At 35.7% G+C, this 17,696-nt stretch overlaps 1 protein-coding gene across 9 annotated transcripts in view; it reads left to right on the forward strand.

Annotated features, from left to right (window-relative positions):
* Nucleotides 1–17,696, forward strand: part of SOX6 (SRY-box transcription factor 6) — a 372,748-nt gene that overhangs the window by 189,930 nt on the left and 165,122 nt on the right. For 8 of the 9 annotated variants that reach the window (XM_037401650.1, XM_037401652.1, XM_037401645.1 and 5 more), the window contains one exon: nucleotides 9,411–9,500. The exons of the other annotated variant lie outside the window; for it this stretch is intronic. In XM_037401650.1, the coding sequence (XP_037257547.1) occupies nucleotides 9,411–9,500 (90 nt within the window). The remainder of the gene's footprint in view (nucleotides 1–9,410; nucleotides 9,501–17,696) is intronic. 9 annotated transcript variants of the gene reach the window in all.

Here is a 17,696-nt window from a genome sequence, read left to right on the forward strand (position 1 = left end):
CCAGGTGATTTCTTGATTTGAGATGGGAACTTCTGCTTGTTTCAGCTTGGTATAAGAATCTGTGACAGTTGCAATGTTAAAAGGAAAGAAAATCTTACTAAATGTCTTTGGTAGGATGAGTCCAGTGGCTGGGTTTAGTATGTAGCTGAACACAGACTGACATGCAATCTGCAACTTCTTGAGCTACGAGGGAAATTTGTTTGTAAAAGAAAGACATTACATGTCCAGAGGCCATACGATACATGATTTGTTCCAGAGCAGTTTAAGAAAGAAAGATTTAACGATTAAATTCCCAATAGTTTGTTTTTTGGTTTTTTTTTTTTTTGAGTAATAACGAGAAGAAAGTCACTTCAGCTTGGAAGTGTGTGAGAAGAGTGGATACCAAAGATGAAAGTGAATTGTTTAGGGTTGTAAAAGGACTGTAACAGGAATTGGAGGTATGAGATTAAGAGAAAGGATAATTAAGCCAAATATTGGTGGAAATTTTAAATCTATTTAAGGCGAAGTAGGCTTTGATGGAGCTATGCTGACGAGTTCTAGCTAAGATAGTGGTTCAATCCGTTCTTCTTTTCCACTCTGAGTAAAAATGATCTTCTAGAGCTGGTCAATACAGTAAGATGTGAAGATGTGGAGGCAAAGGAAAATACTGAAGATTTTGAGACCTGATTCCATTAGCAGAACTTTGCTTTTTGCAAAATAACAAATATTGCAAATCCTATTGATTTCATTACTTTGCTAATACATATGCAATAAGAGAGAGGAAAATAAGTGTATCATTCTTTTTTATTATATCAGTTTATGTAATCTTTTGGCCAGGAATTGCAAGCAAATTATGCTCCCCTTTTCCTGATTATCCCTGATTGCTGTTGTGTAAAGCCTGAGACTCTCTCTTGCCAATATTATATGTTCACTTGGGAAGTAAATAGAGGTGCACATACTTAGGGAATAGGTGATTACATATAATATACAGTATGCTATCATTGTAATGCAAATAAGGCAATGATGTGTACTTCAATGAATGCAGCCAATCTAACAGTAAAATATAGCTTATAATGGAAGGGAAACTTTAAGTGGAGGAATGAAATGTATGTGTAATTCTGAAAGACTTTAAAGATATTTCTCTTCTACTAATATGCCAAAACATTGCATCCAAGCAATTACACTGACATTTGAGAAAGCTCCATTTGACATACATAGTGTATCGTCTAGTGCAGTGTTCATGAAATTAACATTTTCCTGAAGTAATCATATACAATTAAGTGACCAAATAGTTCTGAGGCAATACAACTGTATTTCACAGGAACTAAATATATTTCTTCACACTGATCCTGCATGTTTTAGTTGAGCAGTCATTAGCATGTTTATAATGGTTCTAATTTAGCACAACATTTTCTGAATTTTATCCTTGAGTCATTTACAAATTGTTCATATTGAGTAAACAAAGGAAACAGATTGCATTTTATACTTAGTAATTTATCTGAAAGAAGAGGGGAGGGTTAATTGTCTGAAAGTTTTGCTCTGTTTGGGGAAGTGATTCTCGTCTTGCATTGCTTGGCACACAATGCCTTTTTCCCTCTGTTCTGGGAAAAAAAAACAAGAAAGAATGGAGGAGTGAGTAAAATGAAAAATTAGGAGCAGGACAAGATTTGCCACTCCCAAAGGGGAGTGTGGAGCAGAATTGGAGCTGGCACGAGATTATCTAAAACAGTTGGTGCATTCCTTAATGATCAAGTGCTTGAGAAGTCCAGCTCTCTCTCACAGAGCATCTGTGTTGATGTTTATATCGGTGCCCTGCTGTATGGGAAAAGCATGCTTTCTCTTGTTGCTTTTCTAAAAATAGTGTGGCATATAGCATTGTATGAGTTATTTTAAGAGAACAAAAACATTTGCAAGGTTAAAGGTTCTGCTTTTTAATAAATAAATAAAAATAAAGGTCAGAACTGTATCTTGGGTTATTCTTTCCATGAAATTCAAACTCCTTTTTATCTAGAGTTTTGCACTGAGCAGCATGTGTCTCAAAATGCTTCTTGCACTAGAGAATTCCTGTTGAAACAAGCCATTTTAGATGGATTTGGTACAAGCTTCAGACTCTCTACAGTGTTTTCCCACTAGCCACATCACAGAAAGCAGGTCTGGAAATCACCCCCAGTTAAATTCCAGTGTTTCTGTTTAGAATGTCTGTTGTTTCATGCAAGATCTAGACCATTCAAGCAGTGCAAATGAATTCAGAGGAAAACCAGAACATTTTAATGCCTAATTATTTTTAGTGAGCTTGGAGAGTTTTAATTAAAAGTTAAGAGAGCTCTCCAAGCTCTTACAGTTCTAATTTTATCATATTGTGGAAATCTTGTCACTGTGAAAAAATGTACAGCAGTTGGCAGATTTACTTGGTTCCCCGTCCTAAACAAAACTGTAACGCTGGGTAGTCAGATCTCAGTCGCATTTCCATTATTGCTTTTTCAAGAAAGCATCTAGTGTGAGCCCACTGCCTTTTGCATAGAATTGTATTTAGGAAAGCTTCTTTGCCCTTTGTTTTTTTGGTGTTTTTTTTCCCCTCTTTGTTTGGTTTTACACTACTGCCTACAGGTTGTACTGAGAATGGGCACCAAGTTCTAATTCACGACCAGAAATGTGCTAGGTGTTCCCCAGACCCTTGTGAGATGTGCAGTCTGTGCCAGGAACATCACAGCCTCAATAGCCCAGGCAGACAAAGAGGTGGATAGAAACCATCAATATGAGAGGAGGGAGTAAGCGACTGGCCAGGATTACTTGATTCCTTCATGGCAGGAGGAAGATATAGAATTTAGGAGTGATGATTATTTAAAAAAAAAAAAATTGCAGTAAACGTAGCAAAAGGAATTAGCAGGTTTTCCTGTTCTAAATGTCTTATTGCTCGTTTTTGTGTTGTGATTGTATTTTTGTTTTTCAAGAACTTGGCTTCGGAAAGCTTATTAAATCAAGAAAATCTTGAAAAGTTGGCCAAAGAACTCAGTTCACTGGCTAACAACATGTCTGAAATGCCTTATTTTAATTTGCTGTTAGACCAGAGCAATTAATTACTGTATGAGAACAGTATGGAAATTGAGAAGGATGAGATGAGATTCCCCTGACCTGCCTCTCCACTGACGACAAGATTGAAGCCAAGCTGCTTATGAGCAAGAGACGGTGGCAGTACATTGCAACTACGGATGTTAAGCCTTCAGGCTGATTTTTGATTAGTTTTGTATTGTTGCTGTCTCCTTTTCTTTTATTTAAAGTTTATTGAAACAGAAAAGGATAATTTGTGTTTGAAAGAAGAAAAAAAGTAACTATGGCAACAAAGAATCTATTTTAGTAACATTACACAAACTTTACACCCTTGGATTAAATAAGAATAGATAGTACCATCCTGCAGTTAAGTTTCTGATAGTCATGGTTGAATTACAGTTTTATGTTTCAGATCATGAAGGTAAATGTAAATTCCTTAATTTAATTTTGAATTGTTAGAAGATTATAAAATCATGTTCTTTCAAAGTGAATTAAATTAACCTTTTGCCTTTCCCTTTGATATCAACACGTTAAGGTTTGCATATAATTTTAAAATACAGAACACAAAGCACGAAAATTAGGAAATATTTTTATGATACAGATCTAAGCTAGATGGTTCTTCAAGGAAATCTGATGGGCAGTGAACTCACAAAAGGCATGTAAGCAAGCTGTTACGCATTCAGAGACGGATCACTTAATCAAAGGTCCCAACACAGGTATATTAAAACTCATCGCTGGATTTTAAAAAATATAATGAATTTTCTGAATAATTAACTTTTTTTAAATGAATGGATCTTATAATAGCACCAATGCATCTGGTGTTTTAGTTCAACTGTAAGAAACAAACCCTGACTTGGGTAATCTAAATTATGCTTGACTTTTTTTCAGGAATATTTGTAGAGTACTGATTCTATTTAGTTTTTTGTACTCTTAACAGATTTAGTATTCTGTGAAGAACGCTGAAGCAAACCTTCCTCCTTCAGATGCATGATGGGTTGGGCTGTGATTGTTATTATTTTAGATGTTGGGTCCTTCACCCACTTGAAAAAGCACATTTGCCCTGAGGTATGTGGTGAGATGTGCAAAGTTACAGGAGGGAGCAGGGCAACCAAGTGGTTGCCACTGTAATGATTATTTGAAGCTTATGTGGTTTTGGGGGAAAAAAGCAGCTCTTCTGCAGTAGGAATCCAGCGTGACAGGCCTCGTGAGCACACAAATGTCTGTCACAAGTTCATAATCTCGTTTAACATACTCTCAAAGAAAAAAACCAAAACACCTGCGTAACATTTTTCTCTAACAAATATTTCATAGATGTTGACAGGGTAATTCCACTTGTGCTGTTTTGCTCATGGTGTAGACTTGGATGAAGCGTTTGAGCTCGTTTGGCAAAGGCTGGTCCGGAGGACACCTCTTCTCCTGTGGAGCTGCAAGCAGATCAATGTAATGAGAGTAGCTTAGAAAATACAGAAAGTTAGAGATGCAAAAGTATGATCTTATTATGTTCAGCAATATCTGCTAAATTGTAATGGGGTTTAACTATGGACTATAGTCCTGAAATAGAGACAAAGATGCCACTAGTGCTGTAGTGCTGTTCTTCTAAAATGCAGCTTATCCTCCTCCTCCTGAGGGATCTGATCATGTTTTAGAACAATTTCTCTCACAGTATGCCTGATTTCTAATTCCTCCACCTTGTCTTTCCAGTGCCTTTTTCTCTGAGATGTAACAGTTCAGATACATGTAGAAGTATGTCAGCTATACCTTTGATTGAATTATATTTCTGTATTGTTTATGAACTTGCTATGCATTTGCAATCATTATTAATAAATCAATGTGCTTTTGTCTTCTGTCACAAAGTAATGTATGCATTCAAAAAGAATTGTATGCAAAACAAGTCATGTTTTAGAACTCATATCATTAATAACTATCAGTTTGTAGTATTGTTACAACATGTTGTGAGGGGAGCTTATTATAAAAGAAATAACGAGGCACTGCACAGTAGCAAGAATAAGATGGTTCGGTTGATCACTGGTGTAGGTGTTATAAATATGCCAGTCTGTACTATAGTGTTTTATTAAGTCTCAAAAAGTCAAAGCTGATTTGAAATAATAATGTCTGACAGTCAGTGCTTTGAAGTTTTGCTGCTGCACTCTCACATTTAGGCTTTCTTTTATGTATGACTTTACCATAAAAAACAAAAACACACACATGGCATGAATGCTTTTTTTTTTTTTTTTCATATCTGTATTTCAAAGAAAGTAATAGGAGGCTACTTCAATGAATTAAAAGGGGAAAAAAAAAAGGAACAGCCCCCCCAGACCAATGAGGATAGATGCAGGCCACTGTAAGGTCATACAGTATTCATGTAAGCTATAGCTGGAGTTGGTAACTTGTTGAAGACTATGAAACTGAAAATTAAAAAAAAAAAAAAAAAGGAAGAATAAGGAAGAGACGAGGCAAAAGCTATCCTTGATAGGAACAAGATGACTTTCATGCAGTCGGAAGAACTTGAGAGCTTGGCTGTGATAGCTAACACACTCGTTCTTCATCACCGGTCATGCAACAAAGAGCTGGATTCCATCCATTCCATGACTGATTGATTACCCAATGGACAAATGTTAATTCTTTTCATCGATGCTTTGTCATTGTGGAGAGATCCTTTTCATCTAACACCTAGGCTTTTTTTCCTTGCCTTTTTTTTTTTTTCCTGCTTATTTATCTTTTAACATCCTTTTTCCATTCACCTTTGCAAAACTGTCATGTCTAACAAGATTCTCACAGTACTTTGAACTCCTTTAGTTTACAATTAAAATTGCTAACAAAGTATGTAATAAACCGTGATATTAAATAATACTCAATGATTTAATTTAGTCATCTCATTCTAATTATACTTAACCTGTTTGCTGTCCTTGAAAGAAAATCTTCCCTAGTCCACAAGAGAAGAATATAAAGGATGAGAAGCTGGTGGTGTTAATATAATAAATTGCTCCAGTGCAACTTCACGAGTTTGATCTTACATGTGTCAGTACGAAATATGCTACTTTGCGGCATAAGCCCAACTGTGGTTTATAAAGTCAGTGAGAAGAGCTAAAAATGTATAAATGCTAATTTCTTTCTTTGCTTCTTTTATAATTGTCTTTAACAAGAATACCCCTGAATTTTGAAAATGTCGTGATCCACAAGGTTTTGGAATGGTGCTGAAGCAGAGCCTCAGTGCAGCGAGAGTGATGCAGTGCAGATGTGAATTCGGGCTTCTTCAATGTTCAGTGCTGGATTCTGAGTCGATGTTTTGTTTCTATAATGAATCAAACCAGAAAATGAATCAATATGGATGAGGGCATTTTACTGAAGTCAGAAGCTATCTTTGTAGATTTTATATGTATGGAAAAATTAATTTTCAGTGCAGAAAGAAGAAAAAAATTCCCTTTCTGATTCACAAACCTTTTCAAAATGTGTGTTTGTGAACACAGAATACAGAACTTGAAGGGAGACATGCCTTTCAAGCATAAGCCTTTATATTTAGTTTCATGTCTAATGTGGAGGACCTCCGGAGAGCTTTAACACATATGATTATTTCCAATTCTAAAAATCATGCAGATTAAACCTACTAATTGAAAATTTACAGGGATTTCAAAAGAGCTATTTCTACAACATTATTAAAAAGTTTATTAAAAGGCTCATTGTATGTTTCTGTAAGCTTCCCAATGACAAAATACAGTAGCTATGAATTGTGTGGTCAGATCTGTAACACAGAGTTTGGCTGAGACAGGGGTGTTTAAAGAAATGTTTCTTAAGGAATTTTTCACTCATTTATAGAAATAAAAATTTTAACTAGTGATGTGATTATATATATATATATAAAAAAAAAAAGGCACACAGATAGATCTGTTTTGCGTTCCAGATCTTTTTCAGTCTGTCTTTAGAAATATGATTTTTTTTCCCTTATGTAATATAGGAACGCTGCAGACAAAGATGGGTGCTCTTAAGAACAGTAAGAGAAGAAATAAAGCAAATGCTTTTGAGGAAAGTACTTTATCAAATCCTGTGATATGCTAATTATTATTATTATTATTTTTAATTTAAAGGGTTTTCCTTCTTTGTATGAATTGAGGGAAATAGCTAAAAAGCAGTAAAATGCATAACTTATAGCAAGCATCAAAATAAAACTCTAGAGCTTTTGGGTTTTTTTCCAGGGATGAGGGGTCTGAAATTTTGGCAGGGGAGAAACACAGAAACATCTTTTTTAAACTAATGATGATATCACAAAAAAGGACAAATTATAATGTTCTATTGATAATTGATGGTTATTTCTTGAATCTTCTATTATCAGGCCAGAACTCATAAAAGTAATAAGTGCCTGTTATTGTTAAAAGTAAATTGTTATTATATAACAAGTATTTTAACACTGTCTATTGCAACTCACAGCTCCTTAATTTTGCCTCTTTCATAGAAAGATATAATTAGTAAATAAATTTTCTACTGAAATATTACTTCAAAAACATTTACAAGCCGTGTTGTCTTTCCACGGAGGCTTGCACGGTGAAAATGTGTTGCAATTAAAACCTGATCTTTGATCTTTCAGTAGTTACGCTCTGGTTTGCTTTCAATTGGGTTTGGGTTCTTTTTTGTTTTTTGTTTGATTCTGTTTGTTTGTTTCAAATGAATGATACTAATGTGAATTTTTAGGCTGAGACTACATGCACCCTAAAATATGATTGGCCATGTGACCCTTTTAGTCCTTAAACTTCTCCCAAAATCTTTGACTCCTCCTTCTGTGACCTGTTTGAGTGTTTTTCCTGCCTCTGAATATTTTTTGAATCCTCTGAGATGGAACAAACTGTTACCCATTGCACTGATGCGGTCTGCGTTGCCATTTTTAATCTGAAGTTTTTGCTTTGGTTTTCTCTTGTGTGAATGCTTCTGATGGGACTGCTGACATGAGACTTTGAGCCACGATTTGACCTTAATCTGCCACTAATTTAGCAGAAGATATGTTGGGCTGAATTCTGGACCATGTACACTCTGGTGTTAATTTGGAAGTGACTGGAGTGGGATCAGTGCAAAAGTTGTCAAAATTTGGAACGTTATTAGTTATTTAGAAAGTATTGTGTAAATTGATCTCCTCCTAAGACAAACAGCAGCTGGCTCTGGGAGCTCCTGGCGGCTGAGGTGCCTGGCTGTTCCCGGCGTATGCACTAGGAAACAACCTGCTCAGCAGCACCCAGAGTGGGACATGGTCTTAGAACAAATACGATTCATTTGCAAAGATTAATTTCAGGAACAGATTTGTGTTTAAATAATGTTTTTGATATCTCGCTAAACTGGGATGAAGGGTTTCCAAGGAGTTTAGCATAGACACTGCTGATGACTCTGTCTACCAACAAAAGTAAATGCACGACGTTTGATGGAGATTGTATTGTTACTAACTGGGAAGGGAAAATAAGCATTCAGTTGTGTGAGAAGGTTTCTTGATAATTGTTTATAAATCTGAATTGTCGTTCTTAAAGTCATAAAACTCTGGATCACCCATCAACTGTAAGAATTCCCATCTTAAAAGTTGCCTTTTGTAATTTATCTGGAAGGTTATGTATAATTTAGGCTTCAGAGCCACTTAGCTTAATTTAGGAACTGAAAAAATCTTTAGACACTATTGAAGTCTATTACTTCCAAAATCAAATTTTCTCCTGGAACTGGGGTCTGATCATAGCAAACAGTAAGACTACTTCTACTTTCTCCTAATAATGACTTCAGTGGCAGTTTTGCCTGTGGAAGGCCTCCCAGGTTGGGGCAAAGATTTGAAACATATTCTGAACTTCAAATTATGAAAGTCTGTCTTCTAATCATTGCATGTTGTTTATAGTGAGAAAATTTCTGATACTGTGAACATCCAACATGTAGAGTGCTTTTATGAATTCCATGGAGACATTATATGAATAACTTTTGCATTGACATGGGTATAAAAATGGGTTGCAGATGTCACTGTGTGCCAAATTTCCAAAAAAAGCTTCTAAATCTTCATGTATAATTTCGAGTGTACAATCATTCTCAAATGAAAAAGGCAGAATTTGTATATACATTGGCAATCTATGCATGTAAATTGGCAGTTAGCATGCATAAATCCTGAACGAAGTTTTCCTTTCAATTAGACCCTTGTTAAATCCATAGTAACTCCATTAACCTTGGTGGAATTACTTTGGATTTAAAATGCAGTTAAATAAGAACTCTGTTTAGCTACAAGTTCATTTGCCTTTGAAACTATGGTCCGCCTAGAACAGGGAGAACAGTTTTAAAATGAAGATGGCACCTGTTTTCCTGATGTGTGAGAATAAATTCAGTAATATTTGGTAATATTTTTTTTCTTTTTCCTTGTTTTTCTTTTTTAATAGATTCATCCTGCATGGAAAAGCTACTTTCTAAAGACTGGAAGGAGAAGATGGAAAAATTAAACACAAGCGATCTCCTTGGAGAAATTAAAGGTATCTCACTAGATCAAATTTTAAATGTTTGCATATATTTTAAAAGGAGGATTGAGGATTTTTTTAAAGTTCAGAAAAAATAAGAACTAACAATCATAACAAGAGGGTTCTTTCTTCTTTCTAGTCAACTCATCCTGTTTTTTATGTTTATATTTGAGGTGATGGATGTGTCCACCAAATAAATAAATCAGAGTATGTCACAATCAGTTATAGGCAGTATCAAGGATGTTATCACAAACACCAGGTTAGTTACATTGGTTCACTGACATTAGCTATATGTCTTTGTGACCAGAGGAAAAGGAAGAAACATCTTGAAAACGTGGAGTTACTAGTACTTGGTACTGTTTCTTCCCAGTTGCATAAACTATGTGTAGAAACTGCTTTCAGATTAGAAATGGGGGAAATTGTGTGATTACTGTTCTAAATCCTTGATTCCAAATAGAGAAATAAAAAAATAAATATTTCTGTTCATGCTATTCCTGTGGAGAAAGAGTAGCTTTGGATGAAATTTGGGACCTGCTGGAAAAAGTGCAAGTTTTATTGCATATATAGACAGTACTTCCCAGTATTTCCAAGGTTTGTTGAACAGGCAGTCTAGTAAAAGTGGAATTGTCTTGACAATTAAGTACTATGTAGAAAACTTGAAGTGTTTTTCCCCACCCATCAATTCTTCAATGGATTTTCTCAGTGAGAAGAAATTCAGTGTTATTGATTAAGCAACAAATTAAAGAGGTGGGGGGTTTTGTGCTGTGAGAAGGGGTCATAAGGCATGTTTGAGGAGTACACAACGTACCTTAGATTGTTTTCTCTTCATTGGTATAATTTTATTAAATTGCAACTACAAATATGTGGAAACAGAGCGTCATGTACATCATATTAATAAATCTTCACTAGTGCAAAAAAAAAAAAAAGAAAGAAAGAAAGAATGGCACTATTTGATGAAAATAGATGCTTAGGTTTTTGTATTTCCACCAGGGAAACTTAAGATAGTTCAATTTTTTTTATTACACGTATAGATGAAAGAATGTTCCTTTTTAATAAGTAAGCTGTAATTGGTTCCCTCAGAGGAATCAAGATCAAAATCTTGGATATTTTTTTGGTAGAATTACGAAAATGTGTATTTTTTAGCCAGTTAAGAAATCCTATAGTAATGTCAATGGCAGAAGTATAGTATGCAGTTTTACAGGAACATGTTAAAACTGACTGGAACAAAATCCAACAAAATTATGTCTTGAAATCACATTCTATTTAAAGCCATATTGTCTCTCATAGTGTGGAAAACATTGAAGTTTGTCCATTATTTGCACAATATAACTACTTAATCTTTAAACAGTAACTACTTGAATGCTGTTAGTGAACCAAAATTAAATGAGGGGGGATCTCTAACAATGCAGGATAATGTTTGTTATTCTTTTATATGGCACAAAAAGCTTTTTCATGAGCTTTCATTTATTAGAAGAAAAAGTTTGTTTTTCTCAATATATGTTATTCTTCCTATTTTCTTAGTATATATATTCACTGCAAAATGAATGGACAGAGTTCCTTCTCCTACCCTTTTTCTCATCTGCCTACAAAGCATTCTCACTCAGACTTGGAAGAATTTTCATCTCATTCAACTATGTTTTCTGGAAGCATAGCCTATTAGCTGTACAAAAGGGATCACCTGATTAGGCTCACCAGATTTACATGTTGACAGTCATTCGGCTAGTTTCCACAACTCACTTCCTGAGTCTCATCCCTAGAAACCTCTCCTTAAGTGGTCTTTGCGTCTGCAGTATTGCTCCCTGCTACTAGTTGACTTCCAGCAAGATGCAATGCTGAATCTTTGCCACTGCACCTGCATGTAACATATTCCATGAACGGGCAAAAACACAGAGCAGCATACACAAGCACAGAAGATAAATGATGGTTGCTGTTACGGCGTGCTTTATACTTACCATATCCAAACCTCTTGACAAAGGCATTAGTGTCATTTTATAGAAGAAGAAAGCAAGGTGCAGAGTTACACAGCAGAGGCAGCGGCCGGTCTGCAGTGGGACTTAGTTCCTTGGGGCTTGTGAGCCAGTGGCATGGCTGCAGTCTCCAGGCCGGTAACTCCTAGCTGATAAAATCGCTGTCAACCCAATAGCCTGGTTTTAACTCATATTAGCATTTGTGTGCCTTAAATCATCTCAGAAAGAAAAAAAGAAAACAAAAACAAACAATGCAACAATCTAGCCCATGGCAGCATGAGACACAGATTACAAGAAGGAAATAAAGCAAAGTAGGACAACCAGAAAGGATTTTTAATCTGTCAAAGAAGCATACTTAAAAAAAAAAATTTTTTTCTTTTCAGTGTTCAGGGTGGTAGATTTCCAAATCAATGAAATTCATTTTCACAGTGCTGAATGAATTTCCAGTTAGGTAACTGGCAGGGCATGCTGAGGTCTGAAAGAGCTGCTTTTGAAACTGTGTCATCTTTGGGAGGTCAAATATAATTTTCCTTAATTTCCATTAGATTTGAGATCAATTTATTTAACTGGCTGATATTTTTGGCTTTTGTGCAGACTTTCTGCTCATATTACTGAGAGCCTAACTTAAAGACATGAAGTGGTGCAGTAAAAATAAACAAATGAGGTCATTAGGGAAAAAAAAATCTTGATTACAAGAAAGTGAGGTGTGGTCCTGTGAGGAACTGCTCTTTGCACTGACTGTTACTGGGAGTTGTTTATTTTAGAGAGAAGGCGGCGTTCTTGCTAAGGATAACCTGAGCACATACTCTTCCTCTGTGTCTGCACAACTACAGCCCTCCCCCCTCAGTGAAAGACTAGCATCTTGGTTGTGGGAAGGCAGTTCGCTGAGAATCACTGCCAGAAAAAAGGATGAAAGCAGAAAAAAAATTGTACCACTGACACAAACTGTTTCTATTCATGTTTGGGAAGTGCATAGATGAGAAGATAATTGGCTGAGAGAAACATATAAAAATGGTATTTTCTTGCTTTACCTTCTATATTTAGAACACAATAGTGTTAATCAAGATATAATTATAAACCATATCTATTAATGCAAACAATAGAAGCCAATACAAAAGTAACAGACAGTGAATCATTAATTTTTTCTCTAAGTGGGATTGTTCCTGCTCACAATTACTCTTGCACAGTGTGCTTCATTTGTAAAACTGCTTTTTTGGAGTTTCTTTATTATGATTTCAGTTATTGATAATGGTCCAGATTCTTCCTTGAATTCCAGCCAGACAAGCCATTGACTTCAGGGAGGTTGCATGAAACTCAGAGGAGCATTTGGCAGAATGCTTTGTAGCCAAATTCCAGTGGTTAAAATTTAAGTCTGCTTGTTCATTTGATATGTTTATAAATGAAACACATAGGTCAAATTTTCAAAGGTCTATGAAGCAGTTGAGCTGAGTTAAATGACCTGCTCACCTGGAAAAAACCCCGCAGCTGCCTATGCAAATCATTTGATTGTATGCTATTTGCCGGTGTCTGCATGGAGATACATTTATTTAAGGTATACAAGCGATTTGTTAGGCTTATGTCTGGCTTTTGCAGTGTCTTTTTTTGTATAGAAATTAGGATCAGGAAATACTTTTCATTCTAACTTTTGTTGTCGTGTATTTGAATGAACAAAATGATGCAGTTTTTTTTTTTTTTTTTTCTTCATTTTCTAAATTTCCAGATATTTGGGTGCACAGAGTTCTGTCCTCACCCTCCCTCGCTGCATGTATTTCTGTTGCTTAGTTATCTAGTTTTTCTTCAGCAGCCACAGCTAGGCAGAGTAGCATCATTTATCACTATACAGAGTCTGTTTTAAGTTTTCTGTTTCTGTTCCAAATATAAATCTCTGGAATAGCATAGTCTTGCATACATCAGGCAGTTGTCCCACTGAAATAGCCCGCAATGGTCTTTCTCAGCATGCAGGGTCTTTGAAGATCAAATAAGAAAGGTCAGTCTTTAAGTAACTTAAGCAATGATGTTATCGTGAAAGGGTCAGAATTGGTCTAGCAGTCTTAGAGAAGAGTGACTCCTGGGTCACCAGCTACTGTGTTGCAGGTTAGTTCTCTGGCTTCCATTGGTGGTGTTTACAACTGGAACTATCTATATTTATAGGCATTGTGACTTGGATGTCACATGCTGTCTTTGTACAGTGTACTCTATTTTGGGAAGGATGGTGATTGATGTCCCTAGCTTTACCCGATACAGAAGGCTGTTTGCATTATGTTTCCTGTGCTTATTCCTTCCCTTTTTGTATTTGCTACTTTATTCAAAAAAGCCTGAACCTCCTCTTTCATGTGACATGTACATATCTATTGGCCTCACAATATTGGGATCGGTGGGAGGCAGCATTCCTGTTTCCTAGGATATGTTGAATTTAGTAAAACGAAGCAACTTCACCCACTTGATAGTCTTCTTGTAAGAAACGCTATAAACAATATTGAAGATGGTATTTGTCCCTGGGATTAGAGCACAGGAGAGATGGAAAGAGGTGTTTTCTAGGAGCACTTTTTTGTGTGTGCATTAATGACTGGAAGAGAACAGTGAGGCACAACTGTTTGAATCTAGTAATTTAACACTATCCATTTCTGGAATAGTCTTGGAGAGAGTTCTGCATGAATGAATCCTTGAGAAAGTTATGGTTTCTGTGTTTTTACAGTGAATTAAGTTTTTTCTCAGAATATGCATGATTTACAAAACATTTTAAATGCTATTTTTGCTTCCATTTTATAAAATTTGTCTTCACAGATCGGGTGTTTCTTAGTGCACTATAGCAAATGTGAAGACCATTTTGAGGAAAATAAATCTGATGTTTTCCTGTAGCCCTGACCAACACTGTAGTCTGGATTTGGAGTAATTATTTCTCAGTATAATTGCTGAAATCTCATTCTCATGAAGTCTAAGGGTATATAACAGTCTGCCTTATAAATATGTATAAATAAATATATATAAGTCTTATATCACAGAGGCTCTCAGAGGTTTTTAATTATGTCACTTTGTATGGCTATAGACATTTCAAAGCTCTCCTTTGTGCTCTCTGTTATAAACATATTTTATTTCTTTTGAAGTCTGTGTGATATACATACTAGCAATTAAAAACCCAGCTCGGGCTTTGAGACATAAGGTCTTCTTAATTAAAACTCAAACAAAAGCTACAAGCAAAAGCCCCACTATATGATTAAGGTCTAAAGTGTTATGATACATTAGAATCATTGTTAACTGCTAGGATTTAAAAAATCAATACACAGGAAAAAGGATCAACTGGTTCCAATTAGTGAAACCAATGAAAGCATCCAACAAAACATAACAAAACAATGCAACCCAGAACCTCTACTCCCCAAATCCTTAAGAAATTGGTCCTGATTAGAAATATAGAAATATACCACAGGCAATAAAGGTTTCTCATAATGTATTTATTACCATGATCCAATGATGTGGTATGTTTAGCTTTATGTTGCAGCTCTCCAGGTCAGAGATATATTTTTGTTTTGCCATTTCTCAAGTCTTTAGCTTTTTGTGCAATGTGTTACCAAAGCTACATTTCCAGGTCTAATCTGACCTTCTAAATTAAGTGGTACATTTTTGCATGACTGATTATTTCATAAGCACTTTCAACAGTTAATGCTTGCATACTCTTTAGTTTGATTTGCTCGAAGAAGGTAATGGATTCAAAAATAAAAATATTTTGGTAAAACTTACCATGCCCCAATGTATCTATTTGTTGTGATTAAGATCCTGATATAATTAGTTAGACTAACCACTAGCATGTACTAAATTAAACTGTATGGTCTTATGTCATCTTGATGTTTTTCATACTAAATACTTTTCTCCAGATTCTGGATTTAAGTAGACATACCCCAAACTGTACAGGCAGAAGGTAGTTCTGTGGAAACGAATGGGACCGCTCACTGTACATAATAATATTATTTAAACTTTGTACATGTAAGTCTTGGCAGGATTGAAGCTGTATGTAGAGCAAAGAAAAAAAAAAAAGTAGTAAATATTTTTGTTGCTCTGGTCTTTGGTCAGAGTGTCATATTTCAGTGGCAGCTATCACAATCATGCCTGCTTCTAATGTTAAAAGTTAATGACTATTGCCGTTTCTAGTTCTTAAAACTCCACAACTATAAATTACATTGTAATCAACCTTTCACATAAATCAGGTTTTCCATATTGTTGAATACATTTTATAAATGATATCATCTGGGATGCATGCAGTATATTTCCAGGCACACAATGAGTTTGTTACTTATGGCAGTCACATATATATATATATATTTTTTACCTCACCAGTGTATGTTTCTAAGCTTAACAATTCAGGACTAAATATATGAACTCTGTACTACCCTGAAATCAATGGGACAGGTCACTTACACGCTGTGTTTTGTGGGACTGTGTCCCAGATAGTGTGCTACCAATTGTTCATGAGAAAAAGGAATAAGAAGGATAATGATGCTAACAATAAGGAACTTGAAACAGCAATACATTTATTTGGCACATTAGAAAAGACTGCACTCTGGAATTTGATTCATTCTTCATCTGTACAAATAGTGTCAAGAAAATGTATGATACTAAAAGGTGTTTATTTTCAAATGCCATTTAATATTTTTAGCAGAAAATTGCAAGTTGTTTTCTTCACTTTTATTCTGAAAATGTGACATTTTCTTCTATTGGTAGGTTGTTTTGGTATCGTGTACATATATTTTCAATTTTCATTATATCAGTAATTGTTATCTTTAACAAATACAGAGTCCTTAACTGCAGTTGAAAGGCTTCTGTGCTGAAGAAGCCAGTCACTGCTTGGAACACAGGGCCTCTACTGACACTGGATGTCAGGGGCAAATTTCCTTTTGACTCAAGTCCCAGCTTAGTTGCCAGTGAAGTTTCTTACCTTTACCAAAATAAAACTCCTACTGAAGAAAAATATGCAACTTCATATGAAAAAGCAAGTGCACATGTAGGAGTCTGCACTGCTGAAACAAGAGTGGAAGCTCCATTTCTTGTGTTTCATCATGCTTCATTGCTTTTGGCTTTTTGCTGCTGTAGACATATAAAGCCAAATTCCAACAAATTTAGTTAATATAAGCATTTATCTAGAAAGATGCACGTAGGCACAGTACTGAAAGGACTGAAATTTTCTGATTGGTTTGGATTCTGGGGAAACCTGTAGGTGTACTTCATCAGTCTTTTGTTACAGGAGTTTCCAATCAAGAAAATCTTTAATTTAAGTGTCCGATATAAAGAACATACTGTCCTGCACTGTTCTTTCTCTATGGATACTGAGCAACGTGGGGAAGGGTCTGAGGAAGGGGTAAACATACAGTAATATTTCCTCAATATACTCTTCCAATTTCCCACAAAGTATGATTAATGGGCTTCTTGATTCAGAGGTGGTACATTCGGGTTTAATGACCCTTGATAGAATTACCATCTATGAACATGTCCAATCGCTTTGGAACCCTCTAACAGACAGCTGGCAAGTCTGTGGGGATAAACTCAGCAGTTAACAATATGCTGTGTGTTTGAACCTAATACCTTGTAGGTGTCCCCTAGATCTTGCATTGTAATGGACAGGGAATGACTGGTCCTTCTTCACCTTCTCAGTTACACGACATTCAGTTGTCTCTTCTCCAGGTTGAAAAGTAAAAATATATTGATTTATTCCTTATAGGAAATCTGTTCTGCACTTTGGGTGCTCTCATCAGTTAATTTGGAAAGAAAATTTTTGCACAAAACATTCTTATTCTGAGCAACATCAGACTTTGGCACTGATTAATGAGAACCTTTGTGGCAATTCTTTTCACCTCGGTTGGTTTTGAACTCCCTTTCTGAATAAGGAGTCTGTCTTGAAGTGGGGTCTTGATATGTGGATGTTGTCTGGTAATGAGAGCATCTTCATGATATCAATCAGATTATTTTTTTTCTTGAGAGATGTGAAAATACCTTACTGGGAGCATTATAAATGGTGGACCCAGAGGGGGCTCAGAAATGTCATCTGTAAAACTTAACGGTCGTAGCATTAGTACTCGGGGAAAATTAAGTACAAGCACATTTGGGAAACCTGCATGCAACTGAGAATATCAAGAACGTAATGTGCAACCTGACACAGCCACTGCCTCAAAAGCCTAAGCTCAGTAAGGAATAGAAGAAGAAATACAAGAAGGGTTGTCCTTGTCCTCTCTAAACAAGCTGACCCTTTGGAAGAGGT

This window comes from Falco rusticolus, chromosome 10 (genome assembly GCF_015220075.1).
Source record: "Falco rusticolus isolate bFalRus1 chromosome 10, bFalRus1.pri, whole genome shotgun sequence".
Classification (NCBI taxonomy): Eukaryota; Metazoa; Chordata; class Aves; order Falconiformes; family Falconidae; genus Falco; species Falco rusticolus.